The 20,583-nt window shown below is 49.3% G+C and overlaps 1 protein-coding gene across 1 annotated transcript in view; it reads right to left on the minus strand.

Moving 5' to 3' along the window:
* Window positions 1-20,583, minus strand: part of SGPP2 (sphingosine-1-phosphate phosphatase 2) — a 100,273-nt gene that overhangs the window by 3,141 nt on the left and 76,549 nt on the right. The window contains 2 exon segments of the mRNA XM_072812642.1: window positions 5,707-5,861; window positions 19,599-19,688. Coding sequence (XP_072668743.1) covers window positions 5,707-5,861; window positions 19,599-19,688 — 245 coding nt within the window.

A 20,583-nucleotide genomic window follows, 5' to 3' on the forward strand; every position in this document is an offset into this window, starting at 1 on the left:
GGGCCAGGCGCCCCCCCACGCCTCCACCCCCCCTCCTCCCCTCACCCCCGCCTGCTCAGGGCCAGGCGCACCCCCACCCCCACCCCCCTCCTGCTCGGGGCCAGGCCCCCCCACCCTCGGGCCTGCCGGCGGAGTCAGCGGGGGCGCGGCAGCGTGGCCCTCCTCGCCCTGCTGCCGGGCTGTCCGGCTGTCCCGCTGTCCGGCTGTCCGTGCCCCGCGCTTCCAGGAGCTGGGGCCCTGCTGCGCCCCCCCCCCGGACTCCCCGCTGGGCCCACCCGGCACATGCTATCCCTGCTTCGGCTCCTCCCCTTCTCTGTCCTCCTCTTTAGCTCTCCTCCCTCCCTCCCTTCCTCCCTTCCCTCCTTCCACACCGATTTAAAACATCTTTAACCCCAGGGCGCCCCGGGGGCTTGGTCGCTGCGACTCCTCATTTCCCCCAGGTCAGGATCTCAGGGTCGTGGAGTCGGGCGGTAGGGCTCCTCGCTGGGGGCAGCGCCTGCTTGGGGTTCTCTCTCTCCCCCTCCCTCTTTATATACCTAAAACCACCTCTAACTCCTTAACGCCACCCACTTTCTCCTTCCCTTACTGTTCTTAAGGCAAAATGTATCAGAGGGTAAAGCCCTGGGATGGGAGGAGTAGGGCCAGGCCAGAGGACTGGAAGCTTGCTGAGGTTTGCTACAGGGTTTCACATGGATTCTTTGAAACCTTTACAACTGAAAATCTTAAAATATTTCCCACAATGCATTGGAAAATCTGCAAAGCCCCTAAAAGTAATAATACCCAGGCATTCAGGGTGGGGGGACCCGACTAGAAAAATGCCAAGTTCCACCGGGTAGGCCTGAGCCTGGTCGTGTCGCATGATGGGGTGTCCTCTGCTGCTGTGAAATGCTTGAGGAGGTTTCATCCAGGACATGGGATTTTTTTTTTTAAAGATCTATTTATTTTAAGGAGCGCGAGGGCAGGCGAGTGAGTATTAGAGTGGGGGGGGGGCGGCGACGGCGGAGCAGACGCGACCCGGCGCTGGACGTGCCTGACACTGACACCATCTCCAGACACCCACATGGAAGAGTTGTGTCTCCTCCTCTCCCTTCCGACCCCAGGTGAGTGGGTGTCCCAGGTGAGCCCGGCCGTGACCTCCACAGGGCCTGGGAGCCTGGTGACCGGTGGTGGGGACTGAGCATAAGTGGCCTGCACGTTTTGAAGGACCACGCATCTAGGGAAAGGAGGAGACCCAGAGCCGATGACCCCAACAGGCCTGTACTCGGTGGCAGCCCCACCCACGTGCCATCTGAGCCCTGAAGGAGCCAGGGGGACAAGAGTCATTTTGCCTCAATTTCTACAACCCAGGGCTGCTCTGAAACCCCGCGGGCAGAGGGCCCGGCAAGGCCCAGAGGCCTGCCCCCTGTGGCGTCTGGAGCTTCGCCCCCTTCCTGCGGGACCCCCTGGGCTCCCAGGGACAGAGGCTGGGGACCGCGACAAGCAGGGAGGGGCCGAAGGACAAGGCCCACAGGTCCTCAAGCCGCTGGGGCAGGGATTGTGGGGTGCGGGGGGGGCTGCACGCCCCGAGCACCCGAGCACCCAGCCTGGCCGAGGGAGCGGGGATCCAGCCAGGCTGTCCTGACACCTACGGTCCGGCAGCAGGAGGCGCGAGGGGCTCAGGCAGGTCCAAGAACAGGTGCCAGATGCCCTGGGAAGTCCAGAGGTGGTTACAGGGCGGGGCCAGGAGGCAGCTCTGCAGGAGGGTGGGGGTCAGGCTCCATCCCTAGGTGTTGGGGAGATTCACGTGTTCTCCATGCGCTGTTGGGGGCACACCCCCCCCCCCCCCCCCGCCCGGAAGCTCACAGCCAGCCCTGCCTTCCTTACCTGCCCGCCCCTCCCCTCGGCCCATAACCTGGGCCCTTCGGCACACGATCCTGCTCCCGCTGTTGCCACCCAGGGCTCTGACCTTCGTGTCACCGCACCCCCGCCCCCACACCTCCAGGGACTGCCGTCCTGAGGGCGGCTTCAATAGCACTTTCTCCAACTTTCCCCGGGGACCGAGGCAGGCCTGGGCGCGTGCGTCTAACACCCCACGAGTCGCAGAGGTAGCAGAAGCCTAGATACTAACCCCGAGGGCCGACAGCCTGCAGATTGCGAAGCAGAGTCCAGTGCGATATGGGTTTGATGAGCCTATGGTTCTGGGGGGCTCCCCCCCCACCCTCCCCGTTGAACTCCGCCGTCGCGGTCACATGGCCACCTGCTCCCCGCAAACCTGCCCGGTGCGATGAGGCAACTCGGGGTTCGCATTCCTTTCGCGTACGTCCCTTGGACCGTCTCTCAAGATCCTATCGGTTCATCCGAGGCTCAGCTCAAAAGCTATTTCCTTTCCAAAATAGCTTCGCGCATCACCGCACTTGGGGCTAACCTCTCCCTGAACCCAGCGGGAAGGTCCTTGCTTCCCACCGCTCGCGGAGCCCTTCCCTTACGTTGCCTTTGTCCGGTGGCCGCGTGCTTTCCCCCGAGTCCCGCCAAGGCCGTGATGGGCCGCCTGAGTCCCCCGCACCCTGGCACACGTCACAGTAGAGCCTCCGTGGAGCAGATGCTCGGTTCGCAGTGTTGGGGACAAGTGCATGCCTTTCTCTTACCCTGACTATCCATAAGAGTTGAGACCCGTTGTCTCCAGACAGAAAAGACAAGTTGCCTTCCTTCCTTCCTTCGGTCTTTTTTGTAACTACGGTCACCGATCCCCAGACATCTGGTGGGAATAGTCTCCAGGGCACCAGGAGGCCACACTCCTTGGGTCCGCAGCCCTAGCCTTTGCGGCAAGAGGAATCCTAGCCAACGTGCTTCTGGCATAGTTTCGTTCCTACTAGCCACACATTGGATTTTCTGCCATAAAGGTGATCTTGTAATAAAGACATTTATTGTTTTTAAGATTTTATTTATTTATTAGAGACAGAGAGAGAGAGAGAGAGAGAGGCAGAGACACAGGCAGAGGGAGAAGCAGGCTCCATGCAGGGAGCCCGACGTGGGACTCGATCCTGGGAATCCAGGATCAGGCCCTGGGCTGAAGGCGGCGCTAAACCATTGAGCCACCGGGGCTGCCCTTAATAAAGACATTTAGGTATTTTTTATAAGGAAACTACTTGAACCATCTCCAGTGAGTTTTCCTATTTGGGGCTCTACATTTCTAGTAAGAAAAGTATCCAAAGCAGCTTCTAAAAATAAGGATGATAATGCTTAAAAACTCAAGAACAGCTTTTTATATTAATTTTTTCAAGCTACTGAATTCAGAGAAATGACAGAAACTGACAAGAATCTCCAACTCAGAACAGCATCTGCTGATTTGATTCTGGCAAATTCCGAATGAGGAGGTGATTTTTCTCTGGAACCTCTACCGTCCGGCACAGTACTCAGGGCCGGAGAGAAAACAGTTCCCAGGCCCCTGGGAGGGCTGGACGGGCTGCGGGCAGAGGTCAGTGCAGAGGGCGTGAGGGCAGAGGTGGGGAGTCGGCAGCCGGGCCTGCGACAATGCTGTTCCGAGCAGGTGCACGTCACGGGAGGGGCAGAGGGAGAGAGGGAAAGCCTGTGCGGTGTACAGGGAGATGTGAACGGCACGGGGGACCAGGAAAACAGAATGGTGCCAAAAGCATGGTAGGGAAAGACACGAGGACGAAAATGGTAGACTGGATATTCCTTACTTGGGGGGGGGGGGTGTTAAAACTCCTTTCTATGAATATAGACTATGAAGTATACAAAATATACAAAATATTCACCACTTTGACCCAATTATTCCACTCCTAGGTGTTTATTCTTTAAAAACAAAACAAAACAAAAACCAAAGAAAATAATCAAGCTGTTCACAGATTTATGTATAGGGAAGATTCTTGTTGGGTTAGCTCAATTCATACCAATTAAGCCCAGAAAGTAACACATGCTCCACTAGAGAACAATCCAAAAATACAAACAAGCAAAAAATAGCACAAAGGTCACGCATCATAAGAAGAATCTGGGAAGATATAAATCAAGCGTTCTATAATAGGATAAAAATATGTACTAATTTGGAATGAACATTTTACATTTGAGAAGATGCATTTCTGGAGCCTTATTTTCTGTGGTTTCAAAATGACCATAAGTGGGAGATAATATCAAGCAGAATACAGACTTGGCACAGAGGATGCTCCTGGTTCTATATAAATATGTACTTGCATGCATGGGCGAAATAGCAGAAGGAAATAAACAAATATTAAAAGTAGGGTTTTTTTCCCTATTTGTATATTACAGATGATTACTATCTCCACCATGCCTTGCAATATTTTATAGATTTTCTAGCCCCAACACCCATTATTTTACTATAATAGAAATATAATCCTGGTGAAGGAATCATGATGTTAAAATCAGAATGTTTCAAAATAGACAAACACAGAAACAATTAACTGATGCTTATAGATGCTTACATCATGCCAAGGAAGGAAACACCCCCAAGCATCTAGATGATAGCCAACCTACCATTTCTCCAAGACCTAACCAACATTTAAAATAAAGGTACCACTGCCAGGGCTAGCCTACTTACCAAGTGTGCTATTTGAGACATAATGAACCTAAAGGTTCATTCAATTTACCATTCCTGGGTTTAAACAAAAAGCTTTTACATTATTTGGGAAAAAAAAAAATTACATGAGACTGGCATTTTCCAAAGTCGAAATGCAAACAGATGATTCTTGTGCCTATCTTCATCTTCAATTATAAACTTAGTATTTAGATAAAAGCTTGAGCTTTATTATGTCTTGTTACCGAAAACAAAAATATAAGACTGGCCATCTGGATTGTTCAGGAACGAACGCTAATCAAAGAGCCCCCACTATCAGCACGAAGTTCAGTGTCGAGAGAAACACATTAAAGTAACGTTTTTATTCTTAGCCAAACAGAAGCGCTCCTCCTGGGGAACTCTCCAGAAATTGCAGCCGCAGGCCCCAACCCTGAGAACTGCCGGCTTTGTGAATTCTGACCCTACATCCCATTCCCATATGCAGCTTTTCTGCGACAAATTCACATTCGATCTCCAAACATCTTCACCGAGGAATGCTATTGAGGGGACGGCACAACACAAGGTCAGCTAGCTAGAAAGAAGGGGGGGCGCCGAAACCATTCATTCAATTGTTAGGAAAGAATGCATTCAGATCTCGGAACTATTTATGCTGAGAGAACTCCAAGATTCTGGCATCTTCCCCTCCGCCAGGTCCCCCGCTGAGAGTGTGAAGGGCCCTCTCTGCCCTTGGCTGCCTTCACGGAGCGAGCTGAAGCCAGGAGCAGAGTAAAAGCCAAGACCCACTTCTTTGTACGCTCAGTGAATGCTCTCAAGGCGAGCAGACCCTGACATTAAAACAAACTGGGCGGGGGGGGGGGGGCGCAGAAAAAAAAGAAAAATCCAAACTCCTACGATCATTCTAGAAGATAACCTTTAGTTATGGATCGATGTTTCCCAGTTAACACACTGAATACGTGCTCGTTCCCATGCTAGCTCACAATTGGTTCAGTTTCTGAGAATAATGCAAGTGAGGTTCAGTAGAAGCCAAACGGCAAGAGGCAACGCTGTTCATGAATATGAATATGAATGATCACAGACAGAAGCCTACCGCTATGTGATTAGCATACGCATAGGGGAGGGAGGGGGACTGCAGGAGTTCAAAAAATATTAATTTCCTATTGAAACACACCAGCGTTCACAGGGACCAAGGAAAGGCGGGAAGGGTTACCTTGCCACCTGGTGTGAACGTAGCTGGAATCTCCTGATGTTGGTGGCTCTTTGAGTGGACACGCTGTCGCTGCTGCCCCTCTTCGCCGTGACTGTCGTCTGAGCCACCGGATATCCGGGCACAAATCTAAGACCAAGGATCAGGATGGCCATAAAGAGAAAGCTTTGAAAAGGACTTTCTGCAAGCTCACTAAGCTTAGGAGTAACTGTGAGCATATGCCAGCTTTCACCTCCTGCCATTTTAAAATAAATGCTCACTTTCCAAGGGAGGACACTTAAGGCTTCGTTAGAGATTATGTTGACATTCTTAACCGGGAACGGTTTTCTGGAAGCGTGTCGGGAAACATGGCATAAAATTGGACATGAGGCCTCAAAAAATACCTCGTTCTCATGTCCCATGGTGGGGGAGGGGGAAGGCCACCCGAGGATGACAGAAGGGACAACTCTCTGTTCACTGTTTACTCCCGACGAGAGGTCTCAGACTTCATAATGTGACAGGCTAGTTGAGATTTTTGTTTGGCAGAGACAAATAATTTCTGTCCAGCAGAAATGGTAAGTCCAGGGTTTACAGTTTGTTGCCCTATAGGACAGTAACGAATTTTGTATATAACCCAACAGTCTCAAGGTGATAGTTCTTGGGGCACCCGGGTGGCTCAGCAGTTGAGCATCTGCCTTTGGCTCCGGCGGTGACCCCAGGGTCCTGGGATCGAGTCTCACCTCAGGCTCCCTGCATGGAGCCTGCTTCTCCCTCTGCCTGTGTCTCTGCCTCTCTCTCTCTGTCTCTCATGAATACACAAATAAAATCTTTTTTAAAAAATGGCATTGGTTTACTAAACAAGTAAAAAAACCCCAGTGTTGTCACTTAATGTGATGCTATAATAAGATACTATTGCATGTGTTTTACAATATAGATATTAGCTCAATAGATACTTGGGTATATATTTCTAAACTTGAGTCCATGTGCAGCATGATTTAGGAAATAACCTCTTGCTTGTCTTGGCGTCAGAGAATCGAACATGTCCAAACAGATCTTCATGAAGCAGACTAAATTTCCCCACCCATAATTCACATTCATGTGACCAGTTCAAACTATACTGAATCACGAGGCTTGGCAGGTCAATAGGATTATGATAGCAGATCAAACAGGCTTCCAGACAGGTTATAACATCATTTTTGACAACTGCTAAGCAGCTTGTAAGACTGACAAGGGTAGGGAAGGGCAATCTGCTAGGAGACACAAAAGGCACTGTCAAACATTTGAGCGATTTTTCTCCGATCTGGGTGGGCAGGGGGGCCTCCGAGCAACAAGAGAACAGAAGCAGGTCGTGCTCAACGTAACAGAACTCAACAGGCCGGGGCAGGTTGCGACATAACCGCCATCGTCCCCATGTTTGCAGGGATCTTGTACGTAGGCCGTTTTGGCGCTTTTCAAATTGTATCTTGCATTTGAATCTGCTGGGAAGCTTCTTAGAGGCGGGTTCTGATTCAGTGGGTCCAGGTGGGGCCTGAGAGTCTGCGTTTGTAACCAGCCCCCAGGGGCCACCCCGGGAAGGGCAAGCACCACCTCCCCTCCTCGACCCCCGAGGCCCACGTGGGCTTCCACAGGCACACGGCAGGTCAGAGCTCCTGGAAGGCTTCTTTAAAACACACACAAAAGACTAAAACTTCTGAATTAGGGGGGTACCGTACTTGAAAGCGATGGTACGGCTTTTGAAAGTCCTAAGGGGATATCCTGATGTAGAAACTCTTGGGTATCAAGAGGTACCAGGGAAAGATCTGAAAATTCTGTCGACCTAGCAACAGGGGTCCTCACGTTTGGAGGAGTAAACTGACCTTGGGAAATGCTGGCTTGAGCCCTCGAGCCCTGGCTCCCAGTGCAAAAACAGAACCTCTGGAGGGCATTGTCTGTGGCCCTTATATCACAGTAGGAACTAGAGATGATGGGAAAATACCAGCTTTGGGGCTCCATTGGTTATGCGGCTACCTTCAGCCCAGGTCACAATCCCAGGGGCCTGGGATCGAGCTCTGCGTTGGGCTCCATGCCCAGCCGGGAGTCTGCTTCTCCGTCTGCCCCTCAGCCTCCTCGTGCTCTCTCTCTCTCTCTCTCTCTCTCTCATTCTCATTCTCAAATAAATAAAATCTTAAAAGAAAAAATACCAGTCTTGCATTGCAGACTGTCCTAGTGTTGTTGAACATGGCCCTGCAGTGTCCCTGAGGCTGGACCACCCCAACTACAGGACTGTCACTTCCTTGTCACTAAGTGTGTACCGGGTAAGAAAAAAGCAAAACCACATGACGTTCTTAAATGGAGATGTGAGAGCCAGGACACACGGAGGCACTAGATGGTGTCCATAGGTGACCCTCTGCTTTCGTAAGCGCCGGGAGAGCTCCGGGTGTGGTACGGAAACCAAACTGTGGTGTCAATCTATGCACATAATCTTATGGAGGGTTCAGGGTGGTGGTTTTTTTTTTTTTAAGAATCAAATTATGGCACTCCTAGGAAGATTTGTATACATTTAAAAATATGATACATGGAGTCTTTACTTCCTTTCCCAAGTGAGCTTGCTTTAAGGAACATTCCCACAGACATACATAAACACAGACCTCCGTAGTGTTTTGAGATCAAAATTAAATCCTGGACTCTGTAGATTTTCAGAGGACAGGATGCAAGGCCTCTCTCTGACTCCTCCCCAGCTCTCCGCTGGGCCCCAGCCTTGTCTGTCAGACCAGCAGCAGGACACACTCTGGCAGGAAGACTCCTTTGCAGGCAGTTTCACGGCTGCAGTGGACACGCAGTCCCTTGGCCCTTTGCGGCCAAACCCTGCAGCTGCTCTCCACAGGCAATGTGGGTCAGCTCGACTCAAAACTCTTCCAGATGAATTTCGCATTTTGAAACAGCACCGCTGGGGCACCCAGGTGGCTCCATTGGTGAAGCATCTACCTTTGACTCAGGTCCTGGTGTCAGGGTCCTGGGATTGAATCCTGCATCAGGCTCCCTGCTCAGCAGAGACCCTGCTTCTCCCTTTGCCTCTGACCCTCCCCTGGGGCTCATGCTCTCTCTCTGTCAAATAAATAAATAAATAAATAAATAAATAAATAAATAAATAAATAAAATATTTGGCGGGTGGGGGGGTGGTTAAAAAAAACATATCACCAGAGAGAAGGGATGGATGGATATTAATTCTGTTGAGAACCTGGTTCCTTTTTTCAATCAAGTTGGGAGGTAGGATTATAGCAATTAAAAGGAATTTTGCTAACCAACAGTTTGCTGATCTGATTGATTCTCAAACAATAAAAGGACACAAGATATAATAAGCCCTTTGAAACTCATGTATTTGTTTTATTGCCAAAATCCATATTAAGTGTTGCTTCTCAAAAGAAAAAACAAATAGAGGGACAGTGCAGGGGAATGCTACGAAATACAAGCACCCAAAAAGGAGTTATTGTTCATGACAGTAATGTCTAAAATCTTCTGGGAAACCCTCATGTAAATAACAATAGAGTTCAAGTATTTATTAACTCATCCATTCAATAGCCATCATGTGCTTTTATTTTCAACTGGCTATTATGTACCAAGAAATATATGAGGATAGAGGAAGAGTAAAGATAGTGTCTCTGTCCATTAGCCAAAAATAGCTTTACTGTTTTTTTGTCAAAAAACCCCTGACTTTAATAGTCAGGTTCACTATTAAAAATGCATCGTGGAGGCGTCTGCCATAACCACCCCCTGGTGCATGCAATTTCACAACTAATGGCACTGTACTCTATAAGCTGTTCTATAGAATCCCAATGCTTTTTTTTTTTTCATTGACAATATGTCATCCACATTTTTTTCATGATTACAGAACTGCATTACTTTAATGGCTATAGAACATTCCACTCTGGATATACTATACTTAACTAGATCTGATTGACGGACACTTAGTGTATCCTCATTGTTTGCTTTTAAATGTATTAATGACATCCTAGAGGGGCAGTATAGAAAGAATGACAATTAAAAACATGGATTCTTAAAAAAACAAAACAAAACATGGATTCTGAAGTTGGACTGCTTGGTTTTGAATCTCAGTCCAATTTCTTATCAACTATAGAACCTTGGTCAGGTTCCTTGACCTCTGCTTCATGCTTCCTTTGTAAGCCTGGAATAACACTAGCACCTTCCTCGTACGGTTGCTGGAGGTGGTTAACTGCCCTATGAGGTAGTTAATACATGCAAAGCACTTAGAATGGAGCCCAGCAGATGATAAGTACTTGATAAATGCTGGGCACCTGGGTGGCTCAGGGGTGAAGCTTCTGCCTTTGGGGTCCTGGGATCAAATCCCACATTGGGCTCCCTGCAGGGAGCCTGCTTCTCCCTCTGCCTGTGTCTCTGCCTCTCTCTGTGTGTCTTTCAGAAATAAATAAATAAAATCTTTTTAAAAAAATGTTTGCTGTTGTTTTCACCTTTATACTTGTGCAATTATATGCTTTAGAGCAAACTCCTAGAATTGGGCTAGAAGCCCGGAAGACTAAGAATGCACATTTTAGACATCCATCTCTTCTGTAAAATGCCCTCCAAGAAGCCTATCCGGATGGATTATCCATATTTTTAAAGACAGTCATCCTTGTTTGGCAGACATGAACTCTGGAAACTTACTGTTATCTGACCAAACTGGTTACACCGACTCAGTGCACACTGTGGACAAGTGGAAGTGGCAAGATTCCAGTTCAGGGACACTGAAGGAAAGGACACAAAGAATTCTATACCTAGCAAAAATATACTCCAAAAAAATGAAAGTGAGACAACCCCTAAAAAGCCCCTAAAACCCCTAAAAACTGAAAGAATTCATTACCAGCATAACCATGCTAAAAGAAACACTAAAATAGACTAATTTAGGCAGAAAGAAAGAGATGCCACCTGGACGAACAGAACTGTAGGCAGGAATGAAGAACAATGGAAAGGATAAATATGTGGATAAACCTAGATGTATGTTCCCTATAAAACAATAAGAATAAGTTCTTGTGGGCTTTAAATTATAGGGAGAACTGAATTTCATTTAATGACTCACTACCAGGGAGTGGTAAAGGTACTAATTTGCAGTTGACTCTCATAAATCAAGGATGCATGTTGTTGTAATCTCTTGGGTAACCACTAAAAGAACTGGAAAGACTTTCACCACCTGACATCAAGACTTATTACAAAGCTACAGCAAAGGAGGAAGTGATATGGGCACGAAGATAACTGCCACCAGAGAGGAGGAGGGGTGTGTGTGTGTGTGTGTGTGTGTGTGTGTGTGTATAGTATAAACAGTCCCTTGATTTACGACAAAATTGATGCTTCACTAAATGGAAAAAGGACAATCCTTATGAATGGCACTGAGCATATTGGATATTCCTTTAAAGCAAAGATGAATCAAAAATCAATTCCAAGTAGACCGTGGATCTAAATAACAAAAGCAAATCAATAAATCTTTTCAAACATAAGACTTCATGAAACTTCATGACTGTGGTGTAGGCAAAAGTATCTTAAGGTTGATGTTCAAATCAAGAACTTCTCTTTACCTTAAGACACCACCAGTAGAGCAAACAGGAAGCCTCGGATGGGAAAAGCAATTTGCAACACTGTATGTAGACCTGACCGGCGACTCACCAATAGAGATGAGCAACCCAGGAAAAAAGAAAAGGTCAGAAGACAAATAGGCACCCTGCAAAAGAGGATATATAAATGGCCAATAAATGTATGAAAAGTGGCTGTCATTATTCATCAGGGAAATCAAAATAAAAGCACAATGAACTACTATTACACACCCACTGGCACAACTACAATTAAAATGGCTGACATGGTGGGGGGCGGGGGGTGGGGGGGTGGGAGAGAAGCGGAGAACTGAAGATCTCAGCACCGATGGGAGCGGGAATTGGCCTAAGTGATCTTCAGAGGATACAACCGCGTATCCCAAGGCCGAGCTTACCTTATGACCTGGCATTTTTACTCCTACATTCACACTCAATAGTCAAGTGTATATTTGCTTTAAAACCCATGTAAAAGGAAGCTCAGAGTAGCATCGTTTACCGTAGCCTCCAACCGGAAGCAATCCAGGGGATCCACCAGTGGCGGAAGGGATAACGTGTGATGTAGTCGTAGGTTCTGCTACTACCCAACAATAAACATTAATGAACTAAGCTACAAGCAACAAAATGGGTGACGATCATGAACAAAACAGTCATGAAAGAAGCCCAATGCAGAAGAATGGCTGGTATGTAACTCCATTTATGGGGAGTTCTGCTAGGAAATGGGGTCAGAGATCTGGGAAGCAGGTATCTTGAGGGGGTGCAGTGTAGAGGGCATGGGGGGCACTTCTAAGGTACTGGTAATGCTACAGGTACCATGACCTGGGTGGTAGTTACTTGGGGTGCCTCCTTCTCTCTCCTCATCCTCTAGGTGCCTTATATCCAAGAACCAGGCACTAGGTTCTCCATGAAATTCTCAAGTCCATCAGGAACTACAGAACCTTCTTCCTCAGCCCGGCTACACCATCATCCTATTTATTAAACGGAGCATGTGAGGCACTGGGCAGCACGTCTTCAGACACCCTCCCTTCTCTCCTAGGAACTGGGCTCTCAAGGAGCCGCAAAGCTCATGCTGCTGCCACTTGCTCCACGGTCCCGTCTGCCACATTCGACTCCCGAGAGTTCAAGAAGCTCGAAATGAGCATCTGTGCCTGCCCGCTATTTACTGCTGCAGTGACATGTCTACTAAATTTTCCGCGAGTTTCCTCTTACAGGCAAAAGGAAATAATGTTGGACAAATATCAGGTAATAGGAGTCGGCCTGGTGTCCGACAGCAAATGCAATATTCCAGCTAATGGATGAATCCTGTCAAATCCGACTTAATAAAGCACAAAGAGATGAGAGAGAAAACATCGATTCAGGAACAGATTACAGACGATATCCATGCAATGCGCTGGCTACTCACTGCGCGCTTACTGTCGGGCACTGAGGGGGGACTCGGAGTCAGGAGGCCAGGGACAGGAGAGTCCTAGCCTCACCAGCCTCGCAGCCTACAGGATGAGTATCACCAACCACAGGCCCATCACAGCTTGCGCCTCCTGGTTAGAAGGTGACCTGTACACTCTCAGATATGCAGGCACCTGAGAGACATGCAATGAAGGTCCCTAACTCTACCCAAATAGAAATATTTGTAGGGGAGTTAAAAGAAAGAAAGGTGGGGAAATTCGCATTCTTGTCTTTCCTGTCGGCAAAACAGTTTCCCCCGGGAGGCCCACTTCTTGGAAACAACCACAAGCAGGGCTTTTCATAGTCTCATTTCTTCATAGAAGAAGAAATGAGACGTGGGACCCTTGAGGGGCTCAGGGGTTGAGCATCTGCCTTCGGCTCAGGGTGTGACCCCGGGTCCTGGGATCGAGTCCCGCATCAGGCTCCCTGCAGGGAGCCTGCTTCTCCCTCTGCCTGTGTCTCTGCCTCTCCCTGTGTGTCTGTCATGCATAAATAAATAAAATTTAAAAAAAAAAGAAAAAGAAAAAAATGAGATGAAAAAGGGAAAAAGGATCCCAAAGCCTGATGGAACTCGTCAGCTACCACCCGTTCCCCCCATCCCACGGAACTGGAGACGTGGAGAAGTTAAAGACCTCGTCCCCTCAGCTCCTCGGGAAGTCGGGTCCCCCACACAGGTGCCCCGTGGGAAGCCACCGTCCACCTGCTGCTTCTGTGACCCGGCAAAGTCTCAGCCACGTGAATTGAAGCAGCAGGTCTGAGGATTCCAGCCTCTAGTCACCAGCGCCCGGTTTTCTGGAAGCATCTGTGGCCATTACGGAGGCTGGGCTCAGCCTAGCATCTGTTAATTTGGTTGGTGAGTGTGAGAGGCGGCGATGAGGAGGGTGGGCAGCAGCGGCAGCGACGGGCTCTCTCTGCCCATCAAGCCCTTCCAACATTTTGTGAGCACCACATTCCCCGTGTTTAAATTCACTTTGCTAAAATACCTAGAGGTGACTCTTTTTTCACTCCAGTGCAGAGTCTTAGGTTTTTTTGTTTTTTAATACAATTGTACTGTTTGGTTAGCCCATCCACAGATGTCAGGACCAGAAACACACAAAGCAGCAAAAATAAGTCAATCTGGGACCAGCAATTTCCACCAGGGAATCATCCCTGATGATGGCCAGAGAGAGATTTAGTCTGTAGTTTACAACAGGCCCTTAGAGATTCCCTCACTGTGTAAAACGGGGTAGAGGCTCGGGTGAGCAGCGCTGCACTGGTTTCCTTGACTTCAAATGTTGTGAGAACCTGGACATGCTCTTGTGTGTCGGGGTGAGGAGGGCCGGAGGCCTAGTGCAAACCTGCTCGGGATCTTTATTCAGACCAGAGAATCTCCCGGGACAATGGTTCCAGGGAACTTTGTGCAAAATGCAACAGAGAGGAGTACCCTGCTTTTTTTTCACTTGATGTATTTGAGCAGATCTCTGTGTTATAGAACTTTAAAAAAAAATTGGAGTCTGGGGGCCCCTGGGTGGCTCAGTCGGTTGAGCATCCACCTTCGGCTCAGGTCCTGGGGTCGAGCCCCATGTCGGGGGGTGGGGGGGATCTGCTCCTCCCTCTGCATCTCTCCCTGTTGTGCTGTCTCTCAAATAAATAAATATAATTAAAAAAAAAATCGGAGTCTCTTGAGCTTTTATTCATCTGCGAGTGCTCGTTCTCTCCCTCTCCCCCCTGTTTAGGGCTATGATTCCAGTTTCAGGTTGGCAGCTCCTGAGGTTCACCTCGGACAGTTCACAGCTGGGGGGGTTGGCGCACACCAGGTCCCCGGCCACCTGGCAGCGCCCTCCCGCACCCCAGCTCCCAGCAGCTGCTGCTCTCCTGTCCCCACCAGAGTTCTGCCCTTTCCAGATGTCACAGGAATCAGTCACCCGGGATCCAGCCATTGCGCCTGGCTTCCTCCTGCTGGCCTACTTCCCCCCAGGGGGCAAACGGGCCTTGCGGGGGTGGGGTGGGGTGGGGGGGCTGTGGGGTGTCCGGCCGGGGAGATTGGGGACACCTGCTTTAGCAATGAATACTATTTTCGATAAATGCAGTATTTATCAAAAAATAATTGAATGTTGTTCCAGGTCACGATTCGTAGTTTATTTTCTTTTAAATATTTTATTTATTTATTCGTGAGAGACACAGAGAGAGGCAGAGACACAGGCAGAGGGAGAAGGGGGCTCCCTGCGGGGTGCCGGATGCAGGACTCGATCCCAGGACCCCGGGATCACGCCCTGAGCCAAAGGCAGACACTAAATCACAGAGCCCCCCGGGCTGCCCTCCGTGGGTAGTTTAATTGGGCAGTGCCTTATTGTGGCACATTTATATTCTTTTTCCTGCTGCACTATTTTTAAAGGACACTGCAACTGATATGTGCAATTATTCTTTGGGATAAGTATTTGGAAAAGTCCTGCATCACACATTTTACTGCTTTTGATACATATCACATCGAAAGGTGCCGTTATGAGATTATCCCATGACTCAACTCCTTATTCTCATTGATGGATTTTATTTTTTGCCAATCTCACAGGCAAAAATTTTTAAATGACATCTCATTTTTACCTGTCTTTCATCCTTTTTTTTTTTCTTTTAAAGATTCTATTCATTCATGGAGAGGGTGAGCCCGAGCAGAGGGGAGGGGCAGAGGCAGAGGGAGAAGCAGGCTCACCGCTGAGCAGGGAGCCGGGTGTGGGGCTCGGTCCCAGGACCCCGGGATCACGACCTGAGCTAAAGGCAGACGCTGAACCCACTGAGCCCCCCCAGGCACCCCCTTCATGACTTCTATTACATCCCTATAAATATAGGTGGGATCAATTCCTTATCCTTACTGGACATTTTTATTTTGGTCTTTTGGGAATTGCCTGTTCTTGCTATTGGTTCGCTGGTCTTTTGCTTATTGATTCCTTGTAATAATTGTTTGTCTCTCATTTATTACGTTCATGTTTTTAATAATGACTTTTGATTTTTTTTATATACAGAAGTTAAAGTACGTGGTCAGCTCTTCTAACTTGTCTTTGTGGATTATTACATTCAATATCATGCCTTTTTCTATCTTAAGCCTACATAAATATTCATTAATATTTTCTATTTTTTCCAGTTTCGAGACCACGTGATGGGTATAAGAGGCTTCCTGGCTGAGACCAAGTTGCCTCACCTTGAGCACGAGGGATTGGCTTCTGCCTCTACAGCTCTGAACTACTGATACTAAATGTGTAGGATTCTTTTCTAAGGGGTACATCCATCTTCTGAAGGTGAGGACCCGCAGAGCCACGGCTCACAGGCCGGTGTCGGGGAGCACAGGGAACATGAGCCTGTCACCTGTGCTGTCAGCAGACATGGCCCCGGGCGGCTGGCGGGAGGTGCCCCAACAGGGTGGGCCACGGCAGAGGTGCCCTGTGCCCTCCTGGGCCGCCCGCCGCCCCCTCGGCCGCTAATAATGATTTAGTTCATCTAGAAAAAAACCAAAACCCGCATATGACATGACAACTTTAAAAACCACAGAGGATGAATGTCCTACTGTGAGCCCTTATTACCTTGGAAACCAGAAATAATTCTCTATTTTATTTTTTTAAAGATTTTATTTATTTATTTGACAGAGAGAGGAGAGAGAGAGAGAATGCACTTAAGCAGGCAGAGCGAGAGGGAGACGCAGGCTCCATACTGGGCAGAGAACCCGATGTGGGGCTGGATCACCGACCCCGGGATCATGACCTCAGCTGAAGGCAGGTGCTCAACTGACTGAGCCACCCAGGCGTCCCTCTCTATTTTATTTATTTATTTTATTTTTAAAAGATTTTATTTTATTTTTTAAGAATTTTATAAGATTTTATTTATTTATTCATGAGAGACACAGAGAGGGAGAGAGAACGAGAGGCAGAGACACAGGTAGAGGGAGAAGCAGGCTCCATGCAGGGGGCCCGACGTGGGGCTCAATCCGGGGACTCCAGGATCACGCCCTGAGCCGGAGGCAGATGCTCCACCACTGAGCCACCCCGGTGCCCCTTCTCTATTTTAATAAAAGGATAAAAATATGTCTCTGTAAGGTAAAGAAAGAACGATGCGCGTAATAATGTGGAGCTCACAAACACAACCAAATTCCCTTTTTATCTCAGTAACTAACTTATCCTACAACAGAAAGTAAGACTTGGCTGGCCTTAATTTATATTACAATTAGCTTTCTTTTGCATATTAAGAAGGGCAGTTTGAACTAAGTTGTTGTTTTTTTTTTTAAGTAGTTTCAAAGAACTTGGAAAAAAACACAATGACATTGCTCTAGTCCAAAGCCAGAACACAGTTTTGTATGGGATGCAGATAATTTAATATTTGAGAAGCCTTTTCAACATTCTCCAACTGCAACCAAAACTAAAGCAAATACTTAGGGGAACAAAATAAATGAGTAAGCAAATAAAACCCAGTATCTATATAATTATCCACAGATCAAACAAATGAGCGACGATAAAACAGAACAGCATTTCAGCTAATTCAAGTTCAAAATAATGGAACAACCATTCATTAATCTAACAGCAACAACAACAACAACTCGGGCTGATTTTGCTGTTCACATATTAGGGACGGTTACCTTATCAGTCAAAAGACTTAAATTCTGTACAAGCTGATTAATTTCAGGCACCAAAACCAGTATGAAACCATCTTGATTTGCTCTAATCCTCCCCTCCCCACATAAACAAGTATAATACCCGGTTTTTGAGTCCTTGAAAGAGCAGGAAAATGCAATAATGTCAATGTAGAAAGGATACCACTGGGGCTTGGTCTGCCCTCTTCTTCTGACAGCAGATCCATTTCATTTTGGAGAACTGCCCCTCCCACAGGCCAACCGTAACCCCAACCCTAACCACCACTGCCCATCACAGCCCCGGCTCACAGAGGCTGGCTCCTGACTCACTGGACCAACCTGCCGTGCTCAGCACCCTTCGGCAGCGTGCGATGCAGCAATAGGCTCATTGTCCAGGCCAGGCCATTAGATACTTGCCTGCAATTCTCCTTACTACAGTCCTTTCAGGAACAAAACAAAGAATTTAAGCCCAGAGCTCCCAGGCTCTAGTCTCAGAGAGAAGGCAGCCCAAGAACATGGACCTACCATGTGAAGAGATGTAGGGAGAAGCTTAGGAAGAAGCGGGGAGACTTCCAACAAAGATCTGGACCTCAGGTCCCATTCTCCCAATGGCGACCTGCACCTCTGCCCTTTCTATGGCGTGGATGTAAAAACCAATACGTTTTCCTCAAACCTTAAATGAGTTTGAGTTGGCGTCTATCATTTGTACTCAAGGAGCCCTGACTCGTGCAGATGGGAACCTCATAGGTTTGGGAGTTCTAAGTAGTGGTGACCTCACTGGGTTGTCCTTCTAGTCCCTGTTCTCGGGGCAGGGCCCTTGCAGCCCACGGGGGTGGCTTCTGCGGGCTTGTGCGTGCTCTGAGACCTGTTCCGCTTGTTGAGCCTCACTGGTCCAATGGCCATCAAGGGTTCACCTCTGGAAATGAAGATTCTGATCTGAGAGGTTGTGGGGTTCTTCGAATGGTGGTAGCCCAGAGGGGACAGGGCGCACTCTCAGAGACACCCTGGTTCTGGCTCTTCCAGAGGCTTAACTGCTCAACCTCATCCGCATGGAGTCGGTGAGCGGCCCCAGTCCTTCTAAGACATTCGACCCTGTCTCCCCGCACCCCCCTTCAGCTGCAATTGGTTTACTCTTGAAATCAAGAGAACATGAAATCATACACACATAAAAATGGTTTCTATGAATCATCGGTTAGGATAGTTTTCACTATGGGAAACGTAAGACTTCCACAAAAATCAGCTCGAGTAATAACGGACTTTTTACCCTGAACAGAAGCTAGAGGCCGCGGCCCCAGGCGGGGGCGGGGGGGCATCAGCAGCCCGAGGCCCACCAGAGCTGCGGTGTTTGATTTCCATGTTTTCCATGAGCACTACTGACGTCCCTCAAAGGCCGGATCCCTGGCGTCCCCGAGGGCTGCGGCTCACAGTGTGGCCACCTGTGTCCCCCTTCACACCTGCAGGAGCTGGAGACCCCTCCCCTTGCAGGAGACAGCTAAGCACATCCTGGCGTGGTACGAGAGCAGCCCTCGGGCACCTTTAAGACTCCCGATTCCTGCGCTTGGGGACTACCTGGCGGTCTTTTGAGCTTCACCTGGAGACTGACACCCATGGGTTTTTAGCGACATCCTCCTCGTACCAGTCACGACGATCAGTAGCGCCCGGAGGAGGACCGGGGCCAGCACCGGGGCCTGGAACCCCCGGAACAGAGCTCTGGGCCGTGTTAACGGGCTGCCGGCAGCGCCCCAGACCCGGGAGACCGTGAAAGGGAGGCCAGACCCTTACTGCAGGCGTGTCTGCGTCCACCGCCGCCTCCGGCCTGGGCAGCGCGAGGGAAGCCAGCCCGTGACTCTGGCTCTTCCCATGGAGGAGCGGGGCCCTTTCCGTGGGGGTGCAGCCGAGATCCTTGGACATGCAGGCCGCCTCTGCGAGGGCCAAGCGGGGAGCCCAGCACACGCCCGCTCCCCTCAGCCGGCTGAGGGTGGAGACCCACCACCATCCGTACAGCAACCCGAAAACAAGGGGCCGAGTCCCTGGTGCCACGCCAGCCAGGCCTCCGGGTTGCGAGGGTCTGGCCCAGCGCAGCCTCCTCCATCCTACCTTAATGACCCATTGTCATCATGCAGGGGCCACAAGTAATAGTTACTTACCTCACTGGCCTGGCGGGAAATATAATCACACATGCAAACAGCGTTGAGAGGCCTGTAGGGTGGGGAACACACCGACCCGCCGGCCACTGTATTGCGGGGACGGTCACCCGAAGACCTGAGCACAAGGACTTACCAGGACCGTGTGCATCCCGGTGTAAAGTCTGCTGAGACACACCAAGGTGGAAAACAGCACAGCCATCAGCAGCCCCAAGACGAAGGGATACTGGGGGGAGGAGAGAAAACAAGGCCATTAGCTCCTGCTCACACCCCCACCGTGTGAGCCTCGACCTCAGCTTCCTGCACCTGCAGTCTCTGGTCTGAAACTCCGTGGAGGGTGCCGGGGGGTCAGCGGTGGAGCGTCGGCTCCGGCTCAGGGCGTGATCTCAGGGTCCTGGGATCCAGTCCCGCATCAGGTCCCCGTGGGGAGCCTGCTTCCCCCTCTGCCTGGGTTTCTGCCTCTCTCTGTGTCTCTCATGAATAAATAAATACAAATTTTAAAAATAATAATAAAACCACTTGGAAAGTGGGAAAAAGAGCAAAGAGAAGGAAGACACCCAGGACCAGAGTCCTGGGAGGAAGTCTCATGTCATATTAACATCCATATCAGACCGGGTCAGGGCTTGGCTTTAAGCCTCATGACCACACACATGGTGCTGACAGTTTTAGTAAATAATTTAGTGATTTAGTAAATTTTTTTTTTTATCTCGACCTATTCTTAGAGTAACACATAGGAAGTACACAGTGTCGGGCAAGGGGCAAGGGGCAGGGTGGATGGATAGGACTGGCATCCGCAAGTGCAACCAAGTCCCTCCAACCGACTCCCCACGGAAGCCCAGGGGCCGCGGCCCATGCTAGGAACGGGCGCCCTCACCCGCAGACGGGCAGGCGACAATCCAGACTTTGCTAAGTCTCCACACCTGCCGGTGGGTCACAGCAGCAGCAGAGGAATCTGGCTACCACGGAGTCACGTAAGGAACACAGGGACGCCCTGCGTGGAAACGCACACCGAGGGGTCTACCCCACAGGCCTCAAACGCTAGCGCCGCGCTGTTCCGCGGCGAGAAGACAACGAGGACGCACAGCTGCCTGTACTCTGGGTGGCACCGGACAGCCGCCCTC

Source organism: Canis lupus, chromosome 36, assembly GCF_048164855.1.
Source record: "Canis lupus baileyi chromosome 36, mCanLup2.hap1, whole genome shotgun sequence".
Taxonomy (NCBI): Eukaryota; Metazoa; Chordata; class Mammalia; order Carnivora; family Canidae; genus Canis; species Canis lupus.